This window comes from Malaclemys terrapin, chromosome 18 (assembly GCF_027887155.1).
Source record: "Malaclemys terrapin pileata isolate rMalTer1 chromosome 18, rMalTer1.hap1, whole genome shotgun sequence".
Taxonomy (NCBI): Eukaryota; Metazoa; Chordata; order Testudines; family Emydidae; genus Malaclemys; species Malaclemys terrapin.
In genome coordinates this window covers 12603399-12627062 of record NC_071522.1, presented here as the reverse complement: position 1 = coordinate 12627062, position 23664 = coordinate 12603399, and the positions used below count along the sequence as shown (strand labels likewise).

General features: G+C 48.2%; 1 protein-coding gene across 1 annotated transcript in view; it reads left to right on the top strand.

Annotated features, from left to right (window-relative positions):
* Positions 1-23664, top strand: part of LRRC75A (leucine rich repeat containing 75A) — a 184228-nt gene that overhangs the window by 51619 nt on the left and 108945 nt on the right. Inside the window, exon 2 of the mRNA XM_054008531.1 lies at positions 1708-1836. Coding sequence (XP_053864506.1) covers positions 1708-1836 — 129 coding nt within the window. The remainder of the gene's footprint in view (positions 1-1707; positions 1837-23664) is intronic.

Genomic DNA, 23664 nt, shown 5'->3' with positions numbered 1-23664 from the left:
GATGTCACCGTTACTCACTGACACAGACCAGGGGCGGTGTTAGCAGGGCAGCTTTTGGGGGAGCGTAGCAACCTCCCATACTAAATCCAGTGTTCACTCTTAAAGCACCAATTCCATGCTGTCCTGTGAAGGCAGGTGCAGCCGGTGAATTTCCCTCTCTGGCCAGGCCCAGGGTCTGTTGACAGAAGCACTTTACGGAACAGGAGGCAAGCTTGACCACTGCTGTGTTGGTGCGCATTCAGGGGTGAAAGTAACTTAAAGTACTTACCGATACGCTGGAGTCCTGAGTGGGGGTGTGGCCTCAACTGGAAGAGGTGGGGCCTTTCAAGATGTAAAGGCCCTGGGGCTCTGGCTGTGGCTGGGAGCCCCAGGGCCTTTAAATCACCCTGGAGCTACCAGCTGCAGAGACGGCTGGGAGCCCTGGGGCTCAGGGGCGAATTAAAGAGCCCAGGGCTCCGGGCCCTTTAAATCACTGCGGGAGCCCTGCCACCACTATCCCGGGGCGGCAGGGCTAGAGCAGGGATTTAAAGGGCCTGGTGCTCCTGCCACTGTGGGGAGCCCTAGACCCTTTAAAGTGCGCTGGCGCTCCGGCAGAGGGGCTCAGGTGGTGCTTTAAAGGACATGGGGCTCCCCGCAGGGGCCGGAGCTCTGGGCCCTTTAAATCACTGCCAGAGAAGCCGGTCCAGTTCGCCACGTACTGGACCGGACCGGCTTACTTTCACCTCTGTGTGCGTTGCACTTTGAAGATGGTGCCTAGAATGCTAGGTGTCGAGAAGGACGGAATATTATCCCAGCTGTGAAAGGGTGTGCGTGCGTGTGTGTTCACGAGAGGGCTACAGGCCAAGTGGTGACACAACCCCTCACTGGCCACGATTGAAACCCAGGCCCGTCACACCCTAGTTTACAGGCACAGTACCAAGCCAGAGAGAGATTTAAGTGACTTGCCCATGGTCAGACAGAGTCTGTGACAGAGCTGGGAATGGAACCAATCTGCAGAGTCCCTGCCCAGTGCCCTAACCACAAGGGCATCCTTGTTGTATTGAGAGCTGAGCAAAGGGCTTTATCTTACAGCAGTAGCTGCTTTGTTTGTGGAACACGCTGTAATCTGCCAATAAGCTTGAGTAGCGCTGCAATATCCCCGGGGAGCTGCTCTCGAGGGACAAAGGACAGCTAGTAGATGAGAGAAGATATCTGAAGTAAATTGAATACACTGTATTTAATCCCCCCTCCAACCCTTTATGAAAAGCTAAAGAGCGGAACGGTCGATATACACTAGTGTGTTTAATAGCGTTGTGGGGTTTGTGCCAAAATTCCTTACATTGCTGTGTCTTGGGACACCCTGGGCCAGATTCTGTCTCCCAGCCATCTTATGCTGGCATAGTTCTGTTGATTTCAGTGGAGTCACCTGTGGCTTGCCCCGGGGGAGTGAGAGAGCGAATCAGGCCTGCTGAGTATAGTTTACTCAGTGAATGTATTGCTTATGAAGCGTGCCAGTTGACAGCCCTGGAGCCTGATGTCTGCTCTCCATAGTACAGGTAAAGCATTGGCGTGCAAGTGTCCCCACGCCAATGTGCCAAGGTACTTAGAGATGGGCACATCTGAGCTCCTTGGCTACTGCCCTGAGACTGCCAACACAGGTGAATTGTGAGAGATGGGCTGTTGCCATCGACCTCCTAGTGTAACTAACCTTGCTCTTGTTTTCTGCAGGACTTAGGAATGGAATCAACCTCTCTGGATGACGTCCTGTATAGATATGCCAGCTTCCGAAACCTGGTGGATCCAATCACCCATGACTTGATCATCAGTCTCGCTAGATACATCCATTGCCCCAAACCGGTAGGTAACTCGCTCCAACTACATGGCCAAGGCAGTTCTAGTCACTTGATTGTTTGGGAAATGTAGTTTTGTTGTAAACGAGAAGCTTTTTGTGTGCTTGCTTGTTTTTTATAATCAATGCCGCACAAAATACCGATTGTGATCCTCCGAGTAGAGATGTCCTGTTGAGGGGAGAGTGGATCGATGCACAGTATGCTCTGTGAATTCCCAACAACCCGAATGACGTGCATTTAATGCTTCGTTAATTCTGTTGTTTGTTTTTTCATATTCCCCGTTTTTGCTCTTTCCCCCTGTCTCGTTTGCTTGGGCAAAGCAATAAGGCACGTACTGTCTGGAACAATACAGGGGTATGGGCAGGATGACTTCCTAGGCCTTTTCTATCTCTGATTTCTGTGGTGCCTGTCTTTCCTCTTGTGTCTCTAAATGAAGCGAGTACCCAGATGACACATTTCTCACCCCTGTAAGGAGGGCACCTGTCTTTGCAAGCGTTTGAGCATGCTGTGAGCAAAGCTGGCAGTGCAGGGGCCTGGAGTGCGTGGCAGTCAGAAGGAATAGCCTGAGCCGAATAGTTATTGGCTGGGGTGATGGGTCTGAACTGTGATGTCAGAACCGGGATTTGCTTTCCATTGCACCATAGTGGTGGTTTTATCGTGGCGTGGGGGAGACCTGGCCCCGTGCTGCTCTCTTCAGAGTCAGAAATGGAAACGGAGTTGTTCAAAGCAGTGTCTTGATATTAGGCAGGTTCGTACGTCAGTTGCAGTTATGGCAGAAACGTTCCTAACCCACCCGGCTTCAGCTTTTGATGGCGACGTGCCAGATCCTCCACTGGTGAAAATTGGAGTAACTCCACTGAAGTCAATGGGAGCTATGCCGATTTACCCCAGAGGAGGATCTGGCCCTGTTGAGTCATGGAAAAGGTGTTTGAACGATGGTTCTAAATTAGGGATGGACAGAAATGGACGTGATTCTGGTTTTGGACCGCATCAGTCAGGGTATGTTTTTGCGGGAGTGACTGGGATACAGGCCCCATTTCATCTACCCCTGCAAAGCTTGGGAGCATGTGGTTTCAGATGAATGGTCCGTAGGGTTTGGATTCCTCTCTACTTTTCCTGTTGAGGGCTAGAGCATTCGTCACACACCTCAGTAAAGACCCGAGTCCTCTTCAACCACGCTTAGAACGTTGGGGCCTAGGATTAATTTTTTAAATTAACCACTTAACACCCCCCCCTCCCCATTTCAGTGTTTGATTCAGTGAACTGCGTGGACCTGGGATGGACTTCTGAAAACATCTCGGCTGCTGAGGAAGGGGGGATTGAAAGAGAGGAAGGATGGCCCGGTGGTCAGGGTATTAGCTTGGGAGACCTGGGTTTAGTTCCCTGCTGTGCCACAGGCCTTGGCAAGTCATTGAGGCTACGTCTAAACTTATGCTGTTGCTGCAGTACTTCGGTGTGGGCATTTTCACTACCGTGATGGGAGGCGTTCTCCCACTGGCGCAGATAAGCCATCTTCCTCAGAGACCATAGCTAGGTCGACAGAAGAATTTTTCTGTCAACCCAGCGCTATCTACCTCGGGGGTTATGTCTGCATATCTCAGGGGGATGGATTTTCCCCTCCCCTCCCTCCTGAGAGATGTGGCTATGCTGATGTAAATTTTCAGTGTAGACTGTCCCTTGGCTCCTCTGTGGCCGAATTCTGTAAATTCGAGATAATGGCTCTTCTCTCCCTCACGGGGTGTAGTGAGTGTGACAGGTTGCCCCCCATCTGGGGTGCTACCTGACGTACTGGGGTCCCACTGAGCCCGCCCGTTCCACCAGCCGGGGCTTCCTCACCCTGTCCTGCTGTGCCAGACCCTCAAGCCTCCTCTAGCACACACAGGTATGGCCACACCCAGCTGCAAACAGACACAGAGACTGAAATCAGCGCTGTGTGGGAGGATTCAACTCGGGGATTGCCCAGTACTCAAGTAAACACCTCCGTTGGGGTGTAAACCCCAAATTATATTGTCTTGCGCTGTATAGAGATCTATACAGCGTAAGCTCATAAAAATCGCCCTCTCCCTCAATGTGGAGGGAGATATGCACAGCTTGGTGCCGCCTCCCCTCCCCAGTTATAAATGGCACTAACTGGTTTATAGGAAACTGAAACAAACAGGTTTATTAACTACAAAGGACAGATTTGAAGGGATTATAAGAGATAGCAAACAGATCAAAGCAGATTACTGAGCAAAATAAACAAACACGCAAACTAAGCTGACTTCACTAAAGAAACTGGTTACAAATAGTAATTTCTCACCCTAACTGTTGTTTTGGGCAGGTTACAGAGTTCCTTGAAGACAAACTGCTTTTGCTTGCACTTAAAGTTCCACATATTTCTCTTCACCGGCCAGATCCCTGTCACAGCCTGGGCCCCAGTCCTTTCCCCCTGATCAGTTTTACGTGTTTACAGCAGTCATCTTGGGCGGGGAGTCCGTGACAAACCAGCGACACTGATTTACTCACTCTCCAGCCTTAAATAGAATTTACATGTGGTGGGAATCTTTATTTCCATGTTTGATCCCCACCCCTCTTCAGTGGAAAAGTACCAGCAGACCAAGCTGGTAAATTCACCCCCACAGTGGGGTAAGAGTCTTCCCTTGAGTTGCGTGACGCTAGAGTGGCTTGAATAGAGCCGACCCAGGATCCTACTTGGGTGAGTTTTCTTAGGCATGTCAGTGCTGCAGTGGGGCCTAAGCCTTATAGCCCTGATCTGCATTAAAATCTAAAGGGCGTGAGTTTTGGTGATGTCTCTTGTAGGAGCTGGATCCAAACATTCTCCAAATTCTGGCACTGTTTGGACACAGGGGTTGGGGTTGGTCCTGTCTCCAGTTAAGAATGTATAATACAAGGCTCTCCTTAAAGCCTCCTGCTGATGGGCCCGATCCTGATTTCAGTGAGATTAGTGCAAATGTGGAGTAACTCTAGTGGAGTCAGTCCAGATTTCCTCCAGTGTCACTGAGATTGGAGTCGGGCCTGAAATGTCGTTATCCTGTTGGAATGCATAAGCACAAACTAAGCGCTGTCCGTTATACACAAGAGTTGTGCTGGGCCATGCATGGAGACATCATCCATCCGTATCTGTTACCCAGTGTCAGCAATTACTGTGTACCTTGGGCTGTGTGCCCTTTGCGGTATGCGAGGGAGCTTTATAGTGAAAGAAGCGCTCAGAAAATCAATTTTAAACATGAATTCATTCACCATTATCTGTCGTTTTCTAGTGACATTTCAGGGAGATATTTGCTAATGATCAAAAACATTTAAATGAGCATTTCTTTCCTCAAAACCACAGCCCTGGGGGGAGAGGAGGTTGATATTTCTCTTTCAATTCTTCCCCCCCCCTCCCCAGGGCTGAGGAAAGGTGCCAGGCTGACAGCTCTGAAAAGTGCTCTGTTTAGTCACAGAATGGGCACAACGCAGGTAGAGGCAGAATATGCTTCCTTCTCTGGCATGCCTCACCCCGACTTAGAGGGGAGATCAGTCCTCGTGGCTCATCTCACCCTGGGGCTTGCTGAGTGGCTGTTTCGTGCTGATAAGAGTGCTGCTTTTATGATGTGGATATGTGCCCTCCGGGTGATGGACTGAGAGAGACTCATTTTACATAGGCGTCGCGGGGTAACGACTTTGGGTCACTGATGGCCTGCCGTAGGTCAGAGGTATAATGCTTTGCACTTGTGTCTTGCACCTCCCTTTTAGCACGTCAGACGCAAATGAATGAGGTCTCTGCACTCTGCTGAGGTCAGGGTTGGTGTTCCCATTTCACAGATGGAGACATCAGGGGACAGGGAGGTTAAGTTCCTTGCCCAGAGTCCCATGGGGAGTCAATGAATTATAACCAAGATGCCCTTCCCGCTAGTTCTGTCTCTTTATCACAGGAGCACCCTACCATAACCTATTATCAACCACATAATTCATCCAGCCCCCCGGCCTGTGTGTTGTGACATGACCTTGGATTACAGTTGTTGTTCTGAGTTCCCGACGTCACATTAATTTTGATGGTAGCAAATGCTGATGTTACAAAGACAGGGGAGGGGGGCGAGACAGTGCAGTCTGGTGGTTATAGTATAGGACTGTGGTTCTGGACTCATCTGTGCCACTGGCTCACTGTGTGACTCTGAGCAGAGCAGCAACCTCTGTGCCTTATTTTTTTCTATTAGTAATGTGAGGAAAGTGATATTTACCCACCTTTCTAAAGTATGTTGCAATCATCAGATGCCGCAGACTATAGAAGCACAAAGTATTCTTCTTCACTGCAGGATCCCAGCTAAGCTGTGAGCCAGAGACTTCTTATATCCAAATATCTGAAATAATAGCAAAGAGGATAAGAACGATATGACTGTCAAAGTCAGTGACATTCTGTATTCATGCTCCTTTTTTGCCAAGCTTGCTTGTGAAAATCCCTCTGTATGGGAGCTGAATACATCTGCATCGCATTAAAATATTTTGCAATATCAAAGTGGCTGGGAAGCTCACACTTCACTAATAACGACTCCCAGTATCTTTCGTTACTTAATGTGTTTTGTCCCACATTCATGTTTTCTTTGTAATAAGAGATGTTCTTTTGAAAAGCTCTTCTGTACAAACTGTGGGAAAATAGAAAAAGGCTGAACCCGGGGGTCTTGGAAGCAGCAAAAAAATAGCACCAAGCCTTTTTTTTTTTTTTTTTTTTTAAAGGCTAAAATTGTATAACGGTAACATCTATGTAATTTTCAGTGACACCATTACTGGCAATCATCACTCAGCACCTCCAAACTGGGGGAAGCCAGCAAGACTTAGCAAAAAAACAAGTATGGCTGTAGGATCAGCATGACCTTACGCTGTAATAAATTAAACTCTTCAAACTGAGAGCTGTTTCCTTGACACTGAGCTCTGTGTGCTGGCACTGAGAGTCTAACAGGCCCAACCCTAGTGAAAGTGAAGTCAGTTGCATAAGGGTTGGGGTGCTATCCAGTAATCTACTCTGTATACAAGATCAAGGTGCAGAATGAGAGGGAGATGAGGTCTAGTGGTCTGAGCACAGGCCTAGGAAGCAAGGGTCTCTGAGTTCTAATCCCAGTTATGACATTACAGATTCCCTCTGTAGCCTCTGGCCAGTCACTTCATCTGTGCAGGTAAATGGTGGCGCCTCCCTCGTAGAGGTGCTGTCAGAAATAATTAGTGGCTTGTAAAGCTCTTTGGAAGATGACTGTCTCCAAATTGCTACAGCATTGTGATTCCTGAGGTCCTGTGTTAGGCCACTTCATTCTATCCTGGATTTCATAGATTACAAGCTCTGAAGACGGGTTTAGCAGATACTGAAATGCACATCTGCTGTTTCATAATAGAGGTGGGGCGTGTCTGGAGTGTAGGAAGGAGAATGGCCTGAAATCTGGGCAGAAGCATCAAAACGTCTATGTGGCTGCCCACTGCGTGTCAATGTGGTGACAGAGATATACATCAGGAAAGCACATTTTGTGGTGGGGTCACCGGCTCCAAGCCTGGAAGCTATTCTATCTGTGTGGCCCATGCGTTGTGCTTCATTGCAAGGTCAAGGATGTCATTCATCTGTTAACTCTGTTAGGTATAGACACAGCAGTCTAGAGCCAAAAAAAAAAAAACAAAAACAAAACCACAGGTTCCTCCATGCCACTTTGCCCTGTGATGTGATCTTCTCAGATTTCATACCTGGTAGATGATGGATTTCCACTGGATGGATTATCTGTGCAAACCAGGTTTTTCTAGGGTACCTTTCACCTCACCTGTCCTAAGTGCTGGGGAATGTGAGGCTGAGAACTCAGTAGGGAGTGCTGCTCCTTCTGTTGGCACTGACCCATTGCTCCGGCCTGCTAGACATAACACCAAACTCCTGATTACTGATTGAAGTCATTGTCAATCAAGGGCACTGGAACAGTTTGCGTAGTGGGGGTGTCGAGAGCCATTGAACCAAACTGTAAACCCTATATATTATGGAAACCACTTCAAACGAGGGGGTGCAGCAGCACCCCCAGCACTCCTAGTTCCAGCACCCGTGTTGTCAATCCCATGGGGATTTTTTGCAAGAATTGGGCGATTATTCCTGGCCTCTAAGCTAAATCAAATTTTGAGGAATTACATTCTGTTTAACTAAATTCTCCTCGCAGTTTCAATTGACTCTATTTTTCTTCACTTCCTGCTGTGATGTTTGTCTGCCATTAAATCCCTGCCTCAGTTTCTCCTGGAGTTGGCTGGGTGTGAATGGTGGCTGCTCTTGTTCTCAGACTGTTTGGGAAGTGCCTTGGGATGCCCTGGGATACAAGGCACCAAAGAAATGTAAGAAGCGATCATCAATAGCATTTTACTTCCTTCAAGAGGCGTTCTGAAGCACTTTTGTCAGTCTTACAATTGACACCAATACCCAACGAGGCCTCATTGACGTGTGCAAGAATGATTACTACTTAAACAGTGATGAAAGAAACCAGTTTATTTCAAGGACACAAATTCCTCTGTGGTACCTAATGGGATGATTTAGTTGGGGTTGGTCCTGCTTTGATCAGGGGGTTGGACTAGATGACCTCCTGAGGTCTCTTCCAGCCCTGATATTCTATGATTCTACTGAAGAAGAGTTGCTAAAGAGGGAAAGATTTGGCAGTGTCAAGTCATTTATCTTTTAGTTTTCCAAAATATGAAAGAAGTGCTACAAAGCAGGACCTGTCGCTGCTAAACATTAATGAAAACAATCCATCACCTCCACTGGGAAGCGGTGGTGTATTGTTCCATGTGGGGGCTGTATCATTGACAACGAATGATGTGTGCAAACTCCCACATCCCCACCTACCTTCTCAAGGCTTCCTCAAGTTGTCCAATCATTTGTGGCCTGGGGAGTTACGTTCGCATCCTGGTGAGCCAAGGTGAGTGTGGTGTGCTTTCCTTCTAGGCATGGTCTAGTGGGAATCAGGACTGTGTTGCGCTTGGGGTGTAGTGTCACAGAGAAGCCTCTGGCAAGGCAGTTCAGCTCTCTCTGTCTCAGTTTAATTCTTCCCTGCCTCAAAGAAGTGTTCTGAGGGTTGCTTAATTGATATCTGTAAAGTGCTTTGGGAGCGTTGAATGAAAGGTTCTTTAGGAAGGGAAAGTATTATTAAGTTATATGCATCACGTCCTGCCAGCTGGGCGGGTAATGAACAAAAGAACCCCTGAGCTCTAATCCTGGCTCTGACACTGACACCATCTAGGGCCTTACCTCCGCTGCCTCGGTTTCCCTATGTATAAAATGTAGGTAATACTTACTGGGCTCCCTCAGTAAGCTGGTGTGAGCATTGTCTCTTGTTCGTAAAGTGCTTTGAACATGAGTCTATAGAAGCATTAAGGTAAGGTGCTCCATTATATTCCATAGGCTGGCATGCCAGCTCGTCATTTTAATTAGGAAGCCATAACAAGCTCTTCCTTTTTGTTAGACTCGACTAGAGGGTAGTAAGATCCACAAATATAAACACATTGATCTTCACAGTAGCCGCAGGAGTTGGGTGTAGATGCAAACCGAGGCCCCAGGAAATTGAGGGAGTTTGTGACTTGACCAAGACCCCACACAATGAATGTTTGAGAGAGATCAGTGCTCAGACCTCTCTAATGGCGGTGGTCTCCAATAAACAGTTACAAGATGAACCCTCTTGCTATCCAGACAAAGAGAGGAAGGCTGCCCTTGTGATTAAGGGACTGGGCTGATATTCAGGTGATCTGGGTCCAATTCCTGACTCTGCTATAGACCTCCCGTGTGACTGTGGGCAAGTGACTTAATCTCTCTGTGCAGAGCGAGCACTAAGCATAAGCAGACTAAGCAATTGCTTAGGGCCCTGAACAGCTCAAGGGGGACCCCGGTTCACTTTTTATTATAAGAACTTGCCGGGGGGGGGGGGGGGAAATATTCCTGTTTAGGGCCCCCAGTGGGCTAGCACCAGTTCTGTCTCTGTGCCTCAGTTCTCCAATCTGTGAAATGTGGATAATAGTCCTGCCTCGTCTAGTTAGATGATAAACTCTTCAGGGCAGGGCCTGTCTCTTGCTTTGCATCTGTATAATGCCGAGACCTGAGGCCCTGATCTTAGTGAGGCCCTACAGGTGCTACTGTAATACAGATGACAACCCCAAGTGTTCCGTCGAAGCAGGCTGGATGCCGTGTAGCCATTGTTTAGCGTCCCTGGGATGTGATACGCTGAATGCGTTAGCCCAGTTAAGTGTGCAGGCTATTTTTTGGCGTGTGTGTGGGGAATTAAATGAAGTCTAATCTGTGGCCATCAAGTATTTTTTCCTTAATACACAAAATCACTGATGTCATTGGGAACAGTGGCAGGATACGGCCCTGTATTTTAGCTGTGCTTTCTGATCCAGGAAAGTAAAGACGTTCATCTAGCCCTTTACAAAAGTCATTCAAAATCAAGCACCAGTGATATTAATGGTATATAAGCCATAGCACCCTTTCCAAGAAAAAGAATCTTGCACTGTGCCGCCGTGATCACCCCAGCCTCGCAGCACCCTCCTGTGGGATGATGTGCTCGGACTACATAGTCCTCATGATTCTGTAGTGTTTTTTTAAATAAAAGGGTGTGGGGGATTATCTACTGTTGTTAACCTCTCTGCTGCTTTATTTCCCTTCCGCTGAAGCAGCTTGATGGGGTCACCACCCCGCTTGTATATCTAAACCACATCTCTCTGGAAAGGCTGTGCTTTATTTAGGTGATGGAATTAGATTTTGCATTACAGATTTTTACAGGCTTCAGCCTATCTAGTCTCTGAAGGAAATTCAGCTTGTTCTGCGGGTTTGGTTTATTCTCCATAGCAGTGAAATGTGGGGGGATAGCCTTTAAGCTACTTACTTGTCTGGGGAACAAACATAAGGAATATTCTTTTGTCAGTGACACAAGACTCTCCCCTGGATTAAAAAAGCGCATAAGTATTTATGTAGTATTTATGTATGGCGTAGTCTATAGTGGTTGGATTGTTACAGGAGAACTTTTAGAAGGGTCTCATTAACCTTTAATTTAATTTAATGCATTAATCTATGCATCCAATGAAGTGGGCTGTAGCCCACGAAAGCTTATGCTCAAATAAATGTGTTCGTCTCTAAGGTGCCACAAGTACTCCTGTTCTTTTTGCAGATATAGACTAACACGGCTGCGACTCTGAAACCTGTCATTAGTCTTAATGAGATCACATGGATGCATCAAGTGGGTAATAATATGTAGTCCATAAAAGTCCATAAATAATTTGGGTTCATTCTTGAATGGCAGACACTCTCTCTCTCTCTCTCTCTCTCTCATATGCCAAGTATTATGAGATGTTGAGATTTTTTTTCTGAGATTATTTTGTTGAAAGAAATGTTTTTTTCAGTGAAAGTTTTCTTCTTTTTTTAAAGTAATTTTTTTGCTAAAAATTGTCAGCAGTGTTTTTGTTCCCCCCCCCCCCAAATAAATAAATACATTGTTTTTTCTAACTGGTTTCTAATATTTTCTCCAAAACATCATGAAATAATTGTTGACAATTTTGTTTAATGGAAAACCCAGCTGGTGGTCAATTATCAATCACCTTTTTGGTAATGTTTTTGTTTAAAAAACAATTTAAAACTTTGAAAAATTTGAAGAAATACAACATTTGTTCTGTTTCAAACCTTTTGAAGTGGGAAAATATTTGATTTTTTCCTCACAAAACTACTTTTGGGTTTTTCAGCCAGGTCTGATGATTACTGATACAGCCGGACCAAGCCCCTGTGTTGGTATCAATGGCAAGTTCGGCTGCAGGATTTGGGACGTGACTCCATGCATGTCTCTTCATGTTAGATTCCGGGCGACTGCACTAAGCCATGCCCACATTGCTTAGGGACACTTTTGGACCCATAAGTACCCCTAGTGGTCTGTCCCTAATGTAGCAGACTGGTTAGTGTTTGAGTTGTAAAATCATAGAAGATTAGGGCTGGAAGAGACCTCAGAAGGTCATCTAGTCCAATCCCCTGCTCAAAGCAGGACCAACACCAACTAAATCATCCCAGCCAGGGCTTTGTCAAGCTGGGCCTTAAAAGCCTCTAAGGATGGAGATTCCACCACCTCCTTAGGTAACCATTCCAGTGCTTCACCACCCTCCTCGTGAAATAGTGTTTCCTAATATCCAACCTAGACCTCCCCCACTGCAACTTGGGACCATTGCTCCTTGTTCTGTCATCTGCCACCACTGAGAACAGCCGAGCTCCATCCTCTTTGGGACCCCCCTTCAGGTAAAATACCATGGTCGGGACACCCAAACTCCCTCTGGGTAGCACTTTACTGCGCAGATAGTCCCGCTGAAGTCAGTTGCCCTATATGAATTATGGGCATTGCAGTTTAGCCCTGAAGAAATAACCATTTTTCTGAAAGATTCAGCTGTAGCTTTGCTGCAAGCCCCATGTCTGGAGCAGCACAACAGCTGCCCCATGAGCAGACCAGGAACCAGACTGTGACTTGGAGAGTTATAATTCACCTCCCAGCTCCGTGCAGGACGTGCCTTGCACGGTACAGGCCTTGCTACAGCTGTGCTGCTAGCAGGCTGAGGGGACAGAGCTGTGGCCAAGTGCAGTGTGGGAGCAGTGTAGATCCCCTGAGGAGGTGGCTTTTCCTGCTCTTGTACAACTATCCTGCCAGGGGCAGATGGTGCAGGGGAATAAGAGAGACCATTTCTCCTCCCTCCCACCCCCCACCCCCCTGCTACACTGCCCAGGTGTGAAGCTCTCTGCACACGGTGCTCCTGCGCTAGGAGCAGAATTCCTGGCCGTGCAGTCCGATCTGTTCATCGCTCTCCGTTTGCAAACGAAATGCGTTCAAATGTGTTGACGTTTGGCATTTAAATCTGGCATCTCTAAGAGCCGGAACTTAATGCAAGCTGGCAGGATCTGTGTGACCCTTTCTCGATTCCCTTAATAAGTAAAGAACCTTTTCTAATCAGCGCACAATAATATGCAAACCGTCCTGAATGCCAAGAGATGGATTTTTGCCTGCTCTGAGATGGCTTTTTTTTTTAATGCCTCCAAAATGTCAGATGCCAGTTCAACAGGCGAGTGACGTGAGAAGTGGCCCTTGTTGCACAACTTTCTCTACCCCGCTGAACTCACGAGGGCATCGCAGGTGACGCTGCCCCATCGATTCCCATTGTGGGCTTTAATTAAGCAGAGCTGTGGTGGAGGAGAAGGTTAAAAAGGAACACGGAGCAGGAAAAGCAATTTCACGACAGCCTCTTAGAAAATATTGGATATTTTCTCAAAAAGCAACTGTTGCTAAGCATCCAAAGTAAACTTTGGAACCAACTCCAAATCAGAAGGGATTCTAGGTGGCTCAAGTATTTTTAAATCCTTGAAGCAGAAGAAACATATACTGGGTCACTTTTCAGGAGGACGGGGAAGCTGGAGATTACTTGTACGTATGGAAAGAAGTAGGAGTCGACTCTGAAAAAGAATTAGATTTAATAGGAATTAAATCTGCTTGTAAATGTCTGCAGGGCTGTTCAGACCAGTGAATCTTGAAGTGCACTGCCAGAAGAAGAGCGAGAGTATGTGTGTGTGTGTGTGTGTGTGTGTGTGAGAGAGAGAGAGACCTTATCTGAAGTAGCAACCGAAGTCATAGAAGGGGTGTTACCATTGCTTAGAATGGGAAGTGAGTGTCCGGACTTCTGGTTCTCTTCCCAATTTCTGCGTAAAGATAACACCACGGTGGATGGGACGCTGCTTCCTCTCCCGCTTTTAAACTTTTTACTCTCCTGTTGATGTCTTCCGCAGTGTGGCTGGATAACGAATGCAGCCTCGCTCCTTACCTCTTCTCATCCCTCCTCTCGCTGGCTTTGTCTTCTTAGTGAGCTAACTGGCGGCGACCGCATAGTGAAGGCTGGGCAGTGCGTAGCTGTCGCATAGGTTGGCAGGTCAAGTAATGCCTACAGTGGAGTCTAGTCTTTAACTCGGCCTGGTACTCTTATAACTACAACTGTCTTGTCTGCACTATCGCGTCACCTCAAGTTAGCTAACTCCAGTTAGGAACACACCATTTTCTCCATAGGGAAAACTAGGCCACTATATTTCAATGTATTTGCACCATTGTGATACTGTCTCAGGCTATAAGGTGTGTGTTTACCCTGGAGAACTAGCAGGCATTATCTATCCTGCTGTAAAGTCCTAGTGACTGTTACAAGGTCAACCGTGGGGGTGGAGGGAGAGGCCATAGCGTTGACCTCTCCTAGTTTACCTGTTGGTTATGCTGGTTAACCCCCCCTTTTCTGGCAGTGAAGATGGAGCCTTGCTGTGTGGTGTGGGTCGGGTCACTGGGGTTAAGGAACTGGCCAAGGACTCGGATAGTGAGGTTGATTTGTTAGGTGTGTTGCGGTAGCACCTGGGGACCCCAGCGCCATTGCGCTAGACGTTGTACTAACAAGAAAAAGAATCCCTGTCCCAAAGATGTTACAATCCGGGTTAAATTCCTAGCACCACAACAGACTTCCTGTGTGACCCTGGGCCAGCAATTTCTTCTCTCTGCCTAGTTCTCCAGCTATAAAATGGGGATGACAACTATTCTTTTCTCCTCCTCTTTGCTTGTCTGTAGCATCCAACACAGTGGAGCCAGCTCTTGTTCGGGGCCCTCTAAGTGCCCCTGCAATCAGGGCTGGTGCAAGGAAGTTTTGCGCCCTAGGTGAAACTTCCACCTTGCGCCCCTCCCCCACCAGCCCTGTGGCAGCTCCCCACCCCCCTGTGGCAGCTCCCCACCTCTGCCCTGAGGCCCCGCCCCCCCCCCCCCCCCCGCGGCAGCTCCCCTCTCCGGGGAGCCGTGTGGCAGCTCCCCACCCCAGCTCACCTCTGCTCCTCCCTGAGCACGCTGCCCCCGCTTTAATTCTCCTCCCCTCCCAGGCTTGCGGCGCCAAACAGCTGATTGGCGTTGCAAGCCTGGGAGGCAGGAGAAGTGGAGCAGCGACCACGCGCTTGGGGAGGGGGTGTAGGAAAGCTGTTAAAAAAAAATAAATAAATGGGGGCACCGCTTTTTGGCGCCCCCAAATCTTGGCGCCTTAGGCAACCGCCTAGTTTGCCTTAATGGTAGGCACCGGCCCTGCCTGCAATACATATCCTCAATAGTAATAAAATAAAATAACTCTCCCTCTCCATGCCTCCGATGCAAACTGAGAGTGATATTGACCTAGCAGGAGGGTTGTCAGTGTTGGGCAGTTTATGATCTCTGGCTGACAGGTGCTGTGGAATTCACTGATATTAATGTGGTAGAGATTTTTTTCCTATCTGAACTCTGCTGACGTGACGGGATATAACAGAGGGGGAAATTCAATGAATGCATGCTCAGGGTATCTGAACTGAGACCCCGATGATGTTCCTGTTGTGTTGCTTATTTCAATATGTTATTGAAATGCCTGCAGACGAGTCAGAGGTTCGCTCTGATGAGACCCTTTGATGAGATGCCAGTTAGGTAAGGGCTTCATTAGATTTGTTTCACTTATTCCCAGCAATGGACCAGATGAAAAATATTGCAGAATAAAACTGGGCAGGGAAGGGAGACTGAGCTACTTAGGAAAGCATTTGCTGAAATTCTTTCAGCAGGACTGGAGCGCTTGCAGATTGTCTTGCGGACAATACCATACGCTGCCTAATAATTTGAACAAGTGCTTGCCGGACTAATGGGCCTCGCTGGAATTTGTGGATTTTTGTTGCATTCTAAACCACTGTTCGACTTGATCATCAGTTAGAAAAACCCATTGACCTGTAGTGCTCAGCCTGGCTGCTGCATTACCCTGGGCAAATCACTTCTTTGTTTCCCTTCCCATCCTTTGCTTATCTTGTTTGTTTCGACCGTAAGCTCTTTGGGGCGGGAACTCTCTTGTATTGTGTATGTACAGTGCTGGCACAGTGGGCACCAGTCTCAATGGAGGCCTTCTCCAGACACTGCTGTAATATAGTCTCTCTGAGCAAAGTCCATGGGAATTTCTACTACCTGTTCTGTACCTGTCCTGGGGGTAAACAGAGGACTTGAGCTTCCGGAGCTGTCAACCCCGCACCGTCCCTTAGCACTACCTTCATCTGCAAACGTTCACATAAACCAAAGCAACGGTTCCTTAGGGAAATATGTGGTCAAGAAGCAGGAACCTCGTTAAACAGCAGCCCTACGTTTGATGTTTTCCAATGGTAATTGACATTTGAGTATAGATCATTTGGCTTTTAATCAAACCATAATTTACTGCATAGGAAGGAAGCGTATTGATTTTCCTACCCACCCTCACACATTCTTGGGCTCGCTATTTATTTATTTGCATTTAGTGTCGAAGCTCGTGTATTAAGATCCTACACTGCGATAAAACACCCCCCCGCCATGGCCGCAGCCAGCCCAGCTCAGATGCCTCAGGCGACTCAAAATGGCAGTGTAGACATTTGGGTTTGGGCTCGGGCTCTGAAATCAAACAAGTGGGGATGAGTCTCAGAACCCGGGCAAGCTCCAACCTGAGCCTGAATGTCTACACTGCTATTCCTAGTGCTGCAGACGAAGCCCTGCGCGCCCGAGTCGATTGACCCAGGCTCTGAGACTTGGTGCCGTGGGTTTTTTTATTGCAGTGTAGACGTACCTTTAAGGAGTAAATACAAAGGGAATGTTTTCAGCCTCTAGCCAGCGCAGCTAATGCTTTCGGATGGATGTTTTAATATCTGTCCCTGGCTTTGCCTGCGAGACTTTGAACTGTAAGGGAACAGATGGTCCAACTGCAAACTGAATTTGCAAAGATGAACGATGTAATGAAGAGGCTTCAGCGAAGGTCTCGCTTAGGCAGACTTGCAGGCCGGCAGCGCTTTGCACGGAGCACCGCTGACAAATGGTGGCACCCCTGTCTGTGTGAGTTCTCCAAGTCACAGCTTATGGATGGGGGCAACTTTCTGAGGCTTACGTATGCGGGGCAGGAGAGTCCCAAGAACCAGCTGTTGAGCAGAACAAAAGAAGACACCACAGTAGAGATGGGATCCTTCACATTTGCTGCTCAGCCGCTGCTGAGCGTACTGCTTGTTGTGTGAGTGCGTCTATCTTTGGGGGAGGGATAGCTCAGTGGTTTGAGCATTGGCCTGCTAAACCCAGGGTTGTGAGTTCAATCCTTGAGGGGGCCACTTAGGGATCCTTGGTCCTGCTAGTGAAGGCAGGGGGCTGGACTCAATGACCTTTCAAGGTCCCTTCCAGTTCTAGGAGATAGGATATCTTTATCTGTACGGAGGGCCCCTATTGCCCGGGTGTCTGCGATCCCAGCAAACCCTGAGCAATTCTCCCTATAGCATCCGGATGAGGTGGGGAATTAGCCTCACTTCACACATGGGCTCCTGAGACGCTGAAAAATTAAATGACTTGCACAAGGTCATGCGGGGAGTCTGTGGCAGAGCTTTTGAGTGCCAGGCCAGTGCTTTAACCACAAGACCATCTGCCCTTCAGTTGGGAATGCAAGTGAATCAGCGGGGGCTCAGCGGTGTTCTCTGATGCACACTGCGGTCCGTGAGCTGTCAGACGGTCGCTGGGCCATGCAGCATGACGTAGAGCAAGACGGCACCTCAAAATCCTTATTTTTCCTTGTCGTCGGGAAAACGTCGGCTTTCAGAAAAATCTGTTGCTTCCCATGTTCCTTGGCGTCCAGCTTGTGTGCAGTATTTGCAGTCATGCTGGCACGTCCGACGCTGGCTGGCACGCTCTGCCAGTTTACGCTGGCAGGTGCCCATGCCGTTACTGGAAGGCTGCTACTTGCCGTTTCCCGTTACTCCAAACTCAGATTAACAAGTCATGCAAGAAGCAAAATACGGGTATGTAGTAATCGCACGACCTGCATCCGGTCCAGGGGTCTCTATCTGCTCTTGAATATGCTCCTACTCCCCATCTGCCATGGCATCAGTGCCTCTGGTGGTATCTGATGGATCTTGAACCCCTGAAATCCTTTTCTGTATGTGGGTTATATTGGGCCATGCTCTGTGAGGTTCTTAGTCAGGAGTCCTGTTGACTTCAAGGGGATTTATGCTGGCGTGTGAACCAAGGGCCCGATCCTGCAGGAATCTGAGCATTACCTGTGGATCTTTCCTTTATCTTCCCTCTCCCCCGCTTCTCTTCCTCCTCCAATTCTGTAAAAGTCGGGGATAGAAATTGGCTCGTGTTGAGCCTGTCTTCAGCCCCCTGTCTTTCCCATTGCCGATTTCAATGTATTGCCCATCTGTCCCCTGCCAGTTGGGGCCCAGCCGCTCATTTATAAGCTTTGCCTTCACCGTTCCTTGCACGGGATCAAACGGAATCCGTGAGTTCTCGCTGAGTCTCAGGGGCTTGGTTGTGACAGTTGTGCTCTCCCACAACCAAACCGAACAGTCCCCAGACCCTGTAGATCAGTTATTGAGTGCTGTAATCTCACGTGACATCTGGGGGGGGGAACCCCAACTTTGTAATCTCTTGGAATTGCTGTGTAACTAGCAAACATAAGAGCGACCCCTCCCCCAAGCCTTCTGAATTTCTGCATTGGCATGGAGCTGTGGGATAATGGAAGTAATTCCTGTTACCTAAAACGCTGCCTAGGGTGAGCCTGTCTTGAGAGTGAGTGGCTCACTAGAGAAGATGGTGAGTGTTGATTATATGGAGCTGTTGTTTGTTCTTTGTTGTCATGTTATACTAGAACAATGTCCAAGAGTTATGGTTCAGATGTAAGACGTTCTGAACCCAATTTTAGATTAGCTCATAACTGACTCAAAAAAACCCCAAACATTTCAACTCACAGGGTAAAATTTATCCTGCTTGCTCTGCGCCCACTAGGTGAGATGTTTAAGGAAGGTGTGTTCATCCAAGTTTGAGTTGTCCAAAGAGGTGGCCCTGAAGTTGAGAGGTTCAGGTAACAATGGGTCCTGAACCCAGACCACCCCTGAATTTGTCACACCAAGGCCCATCTCTGTGGGAAATAACCATTTGTTGGGGGTCCACCATCCCCCCTGGTCATGCAGGGCCTTGTGGAAAGTGGTGCTTAGGATATGTCTACCCTGAAACTGGCAGCATGGCTCCCAGCCCCAATGGACTGCTCATGCTAGTGTGCTAAAATCTGCAGCGTGGGCATTGCAGCCTGGGTGGTGACATGGGCTAGCTACCCGAGCACCGAACCCGGGTGTCGGGCAGACTTGGCCTAGGGTGGCTTGCCTGTGATGCAGCATCCACGCTGCTAATTTTAGCTCACTAGCTTGAGCAGAGCTAGTGTGTGTCTGGCTCCCAGCTGCGGAGTGGACACACCTCTGGGGGACCAAGGCATAAAAAGCTGCGTCCGCACATGTGCACCGCTGTAGCGCTTAAGTGAAAATGCTCTTACGCCGATGGGGGGCCCACAATGTTTACTGGAATAGATCTTGGCTCACACTTCTTCTCCTTCATGATCTCACTACATGGCGTGTGCAAGGATGATGTTCCCACACCACCTCACCACAGACCTGTTGCCTTGTATCTTTTGTTGGCTGACTTGCCTGGGAGCGGGGGGTGCATGCTGCTTTGAAAGTTTGGGAGGGAGGGACAGTGTCCTCCTCTCAGCCTTCGGGTGCTCTGTAATATCACTAGAGGGGCAGGCCGCCAGGGGGTCAGGAGTCGTCGTGAGGTTGGCAGATGGAGTTGAGCAGGGTGGACGCAGTTTCCACAAACGATGGAAGGCGAGTGACATGCAGAGGACTGGCTGGGGTGGGAGAGGTTGCATTTTTAATCACACCTCCCTAGATTCGTCCTCCTTCGGGCATCACTGCGGATGAAGAAGTGGTGCTGTCAGGCGAGGCTGGAGCAGGAAAGGGCACACATGTAACAGAGAAAGTGTTGCATTTCCTTTCTCCTGCTGGCATTCAGATACAACCCCCCGTTTTACCAGCCGGGGAGCCTGGCCTGCCATGGAAAATCCAGGAATTCCTGGATTTGCCCCAAGCCTTACTAGAGCTCCAGAGGGAGGTGGGGAAACCATGCTGGCATTTCTGCTGCCATATCCATCCAGTATCCAGGTCCTCATTGGGGCTTGGTGGGCGCCTGTAGGCACCACAGTGATACCAAAACTAAATCGGAAGAAGTGCAAGGACCCGCTGTTGTTTCTCAGCTCTTTTAAATTGCCCGGCTCTTTCATTTCTAATTCTATGCCACAAGAACGGAACTCGGTATCCTACAGTCGATCTTGAAAGAGAGATTTAGATTCTTATTGCCGCTTCCTTTTAATTGACGTGTTCTCCTCCATGCCGTCTATCGGCAGGAATTCTATTGCCGTCTTTAACTGCTTCTCCTCCCAGCTCCCAGGTCTGAGTGCTGTGTTACTCCAGTGTCTGTTTGGAAAGATTCCTTTGACACTTCACTCCCATTCGTCTTATACTTCTGCCTCTTTCGTAAGCCCCGGCTTACCTTATTGTTTCATTCCAACATGAAATCTCATGTGCTGCACTTCAGCCAGCCATCGGCGCAGGTTTTGATCCCTTTCTACATTACTAATTGCAGTCGCAGGGTAACAGCGCTCGTTTTCACTTGATTTCTTTGTTTGAACTTACTATGTTTAGGTTAAAATCCACCCAGTTCCCAGGGCTCTGGGATCCTTCCAGCTCCATCTGCAAGCTCCCCTTGTCCCTAATTCTAAACGTGGCTTCTGTGCGACTGTCAAGGTGGGAGTTAATTGTCCGGCTCATCAGTGTGATGTGAATTTCCAAACCATCCCAGGGAAGATGGCCCGGTTCTCAGCTGAAGACTCTGGAGTGCGGTGTCCAGGCTGATACTTGCAACTGAGCAGCACCAGAGGCAGTTTGCATCTGTGTTCTTCCTCCACCAAATGAGCTTTTCGGAGACCAAGAAGAGCTGCTGCCCGGCTGGCCAAGACTGGGCGTTGAAAGCCCACGTCGGGCTCTGAAGCCATCCCACTGATGGCCGGCACCTAGAGCACAGAGGGGCAGAACTCTTAGGTTATGTTCATGCTGCAGTTGGGAGCGAGCCAGGGTCAGACTACAGCTCATATGGACGTACCCAGCTACCTGTAATCTCGCTAGCTCCGGGATTGGGACAGTGAAGCCCTGGCTCCGCAGGCTTCAATGTGGGCTGTGCAAGCCCACCCAGAACCCTGAGTAATTACTTGGGCAATTAGCACCTGCTGAAAGCCATGGTGCTGGGGCTTCATGGCTCCAGATTAAAGCTAGCTCGAGCATGTCTCCACAAGGTGCAGTCGTACCCTGTGATTGCAGTGTGGACATGCCCACTGTGTATTCACCCCTCTGAAACGGGGAGACGATCTGCCTTTCCCTTTTGCAAACAGCAAATCCTGGCTGATAGGCACCATGGACGTATGAGAGAGATTATGAGCTGGGCTAGTGTTTGAACCACTTGTACCGTAGAGTGTTCCTAACTGCACAGCTGTTTGGGGTCAGCTGGAGTTAATAGAAGAGCCATGGCTAATGCTCTTGCAGTATCGTGTATGTGGTCTATCTCTTTTCTCAGGGTGACGTGTTCATGGGATTCTTTGGAGAGGGAAGAGCCCATAGCACAACAGCAGACCTGGCTGATTCCCCAGGTTACCTCCTGGCTGTTCCTTTGGTGGCGAATCCAGGAGCCTAGGTAGTAATGTATCAGTAGTCACCAATTTCTCTCTCTCTGCTGTTTTGCATTGCTATAGGCAGCACATCAGTGAAATGTTAATTTTGCTTCAGTAGTTGCTGGGGCTGTTGTTGATATTATCATTCCTGTGTGATGATTACCTGCCATCTAGTAAGTGACACATTTAAACAATGCTCCCGTCGGTGTTTTACGCCTCCCGGATGAGATAGTCCAAAAAAAATAAATGCTGCTTCCATTACATGTGCTCAGCCTAGCGTTGCAGCTAATCAAGACTGTAACCTTCAATTAGTCGTAAGCAGCAAAAGCAAATTGTTTCTACAATTTCTACAGGCATGTTAGTTACTGCCTTGGGCTGGAAGCAATGCTTACACATACCTCGCTTTCTTCCTACAGGCCAGAGCAGGAGTGGTTGGTCTGCACAGAAGACTTTCATTGGTACATTTTTTAACAGTTTAGGTAAAAAGCGCTTTACATCTAGAGGTTCAGTTAAGCAGTGGTCACACGCTGTCTTACGGGCTTTCATAAGCACCCACTGCACACGACAGAGCTGCCTCTTGGACAGGGAGCTTCCCTTGCTGACCAGCTTTTAGCAGAAGCTTGTTTATGGTTAGAGAAAAGAATCTACTGTTACCCATTGGCAGGCCCAGATTGAAGAGTTTTGGGGCCCTTTGCACTATGGAAATTGGGGACCCCCCACATTGCTTAAAGCACTCTGTATATACTCCACCCCATGCACACCCCTGAATGCTCCTCTCTCCCTGTCCCTCACACAGACCCCCGAATACCCCTCCCACTCCACCCCACACACAGCCTCCCACAACCCACACTACCACCTCCAACATCGTCTGCCTGCACCCCTTTACCCTGGAATCCCCTAAGCACTCCTCACTCACCACATAACCCACAAACAACTTGTCCCTGGGACCTTCCCTTCCATTCAGCAGCACCCCTACACCCTCCCGACCGCCCAGCCCCACTCTCTCCCATCACCTGCCCCCCAACTCCCATGGGCCTGTGCGGCTCTGGTTTGGCCCAGCCACCCCTCTCTCATGACAGAGAGCTGGCTGGGCCAAATCTGAGCGAGTGGCCTTGTGACCTGGTGCACTGAATCTCAGCACCACTCAGTTTTGGTTTTGTTTATTTCTGGTGGGGTTTTTTTTGTGGGGGGGTGGGCAACTGAGATGGGAGGGGCCTTTGCGAGTGCTCATTGGTTAATCGGGGCCTGCCCACTCATTTTCCTTCACTCTCATTTATGCTGTTACTACACAGTCGCCTCTCTGTCCTGCCTCTTGTTTAACGAGCCGTCTTTGATTCTAAAACGAACGTTCTAGCCAGCCAGGCAGCAGTGCGCTGCGTTTTAGTTATAAGCAGCTCTTTTCCCAGACAGGGCAGCACTCCATGCCCTGTCTGATAAGCTGGCACATCGCATTTCCTGCTTTCCAATTAAAAGTGAAAGCCCATTTTCAGATGCCTCCAAAAGCATTAAATTCTCCATAAAAATAAAGACACCTGATAGCACCCTAAGAAAGGAAATTTTATAGCACAAACAGGGTATCTTGTTAGTAAAAAAAAAAAAAAAAAAAAAAAAAAAAAAGATTAAGGGGCACTGTCTATTTGGGTTGGAGGGAAAAGGGAGAGCTGTTGAAAAATGTACTTTGTTTTAATTCAGTGACTTCTTAAAAATCTTTCCCCTGTGTCTGGTTTGGACATGTGCAAATTGGCAATCTAGGAATGTGCTTCTGTCTTACCTATCAATGTATTTCATCACGGCAGCATCTCAGCACCTTCTCGAGTCTATCACTTCTGGCTAATGCAAAAGGAACTCCACTTGGTCCGATTTGGCCCTTAATATTCCTTTACAAAACCGAAGATCAACAGAAATATTTTCACAATATATTTGTTTTTAAAAAGTCCCAAAGGACACCATTTAAAAAAAATTCCAAATACTCCTGCATTATTGGAATGCCAAACATTGCAACATTGCTGGGAACCAGAAAATGAAATTGACTCGAAACTGACATTATGGAAACTTAACTTTTAACAGGGATGAAACTCTGTACAAATTTAGCTTCTGTTACTGCAGCTTATTACATGGAGGCAGACTGATATACTTATGTGGAGCCCCATTTTGGTCACTAGGAGCTCCATGTGAGTGCAGCAATCTGTTTACACACAACAGATTGCAGGAACAGTGCTTTAATAGGGTTCTATAGGCAAATATGCTATAAAACCAATAGAAT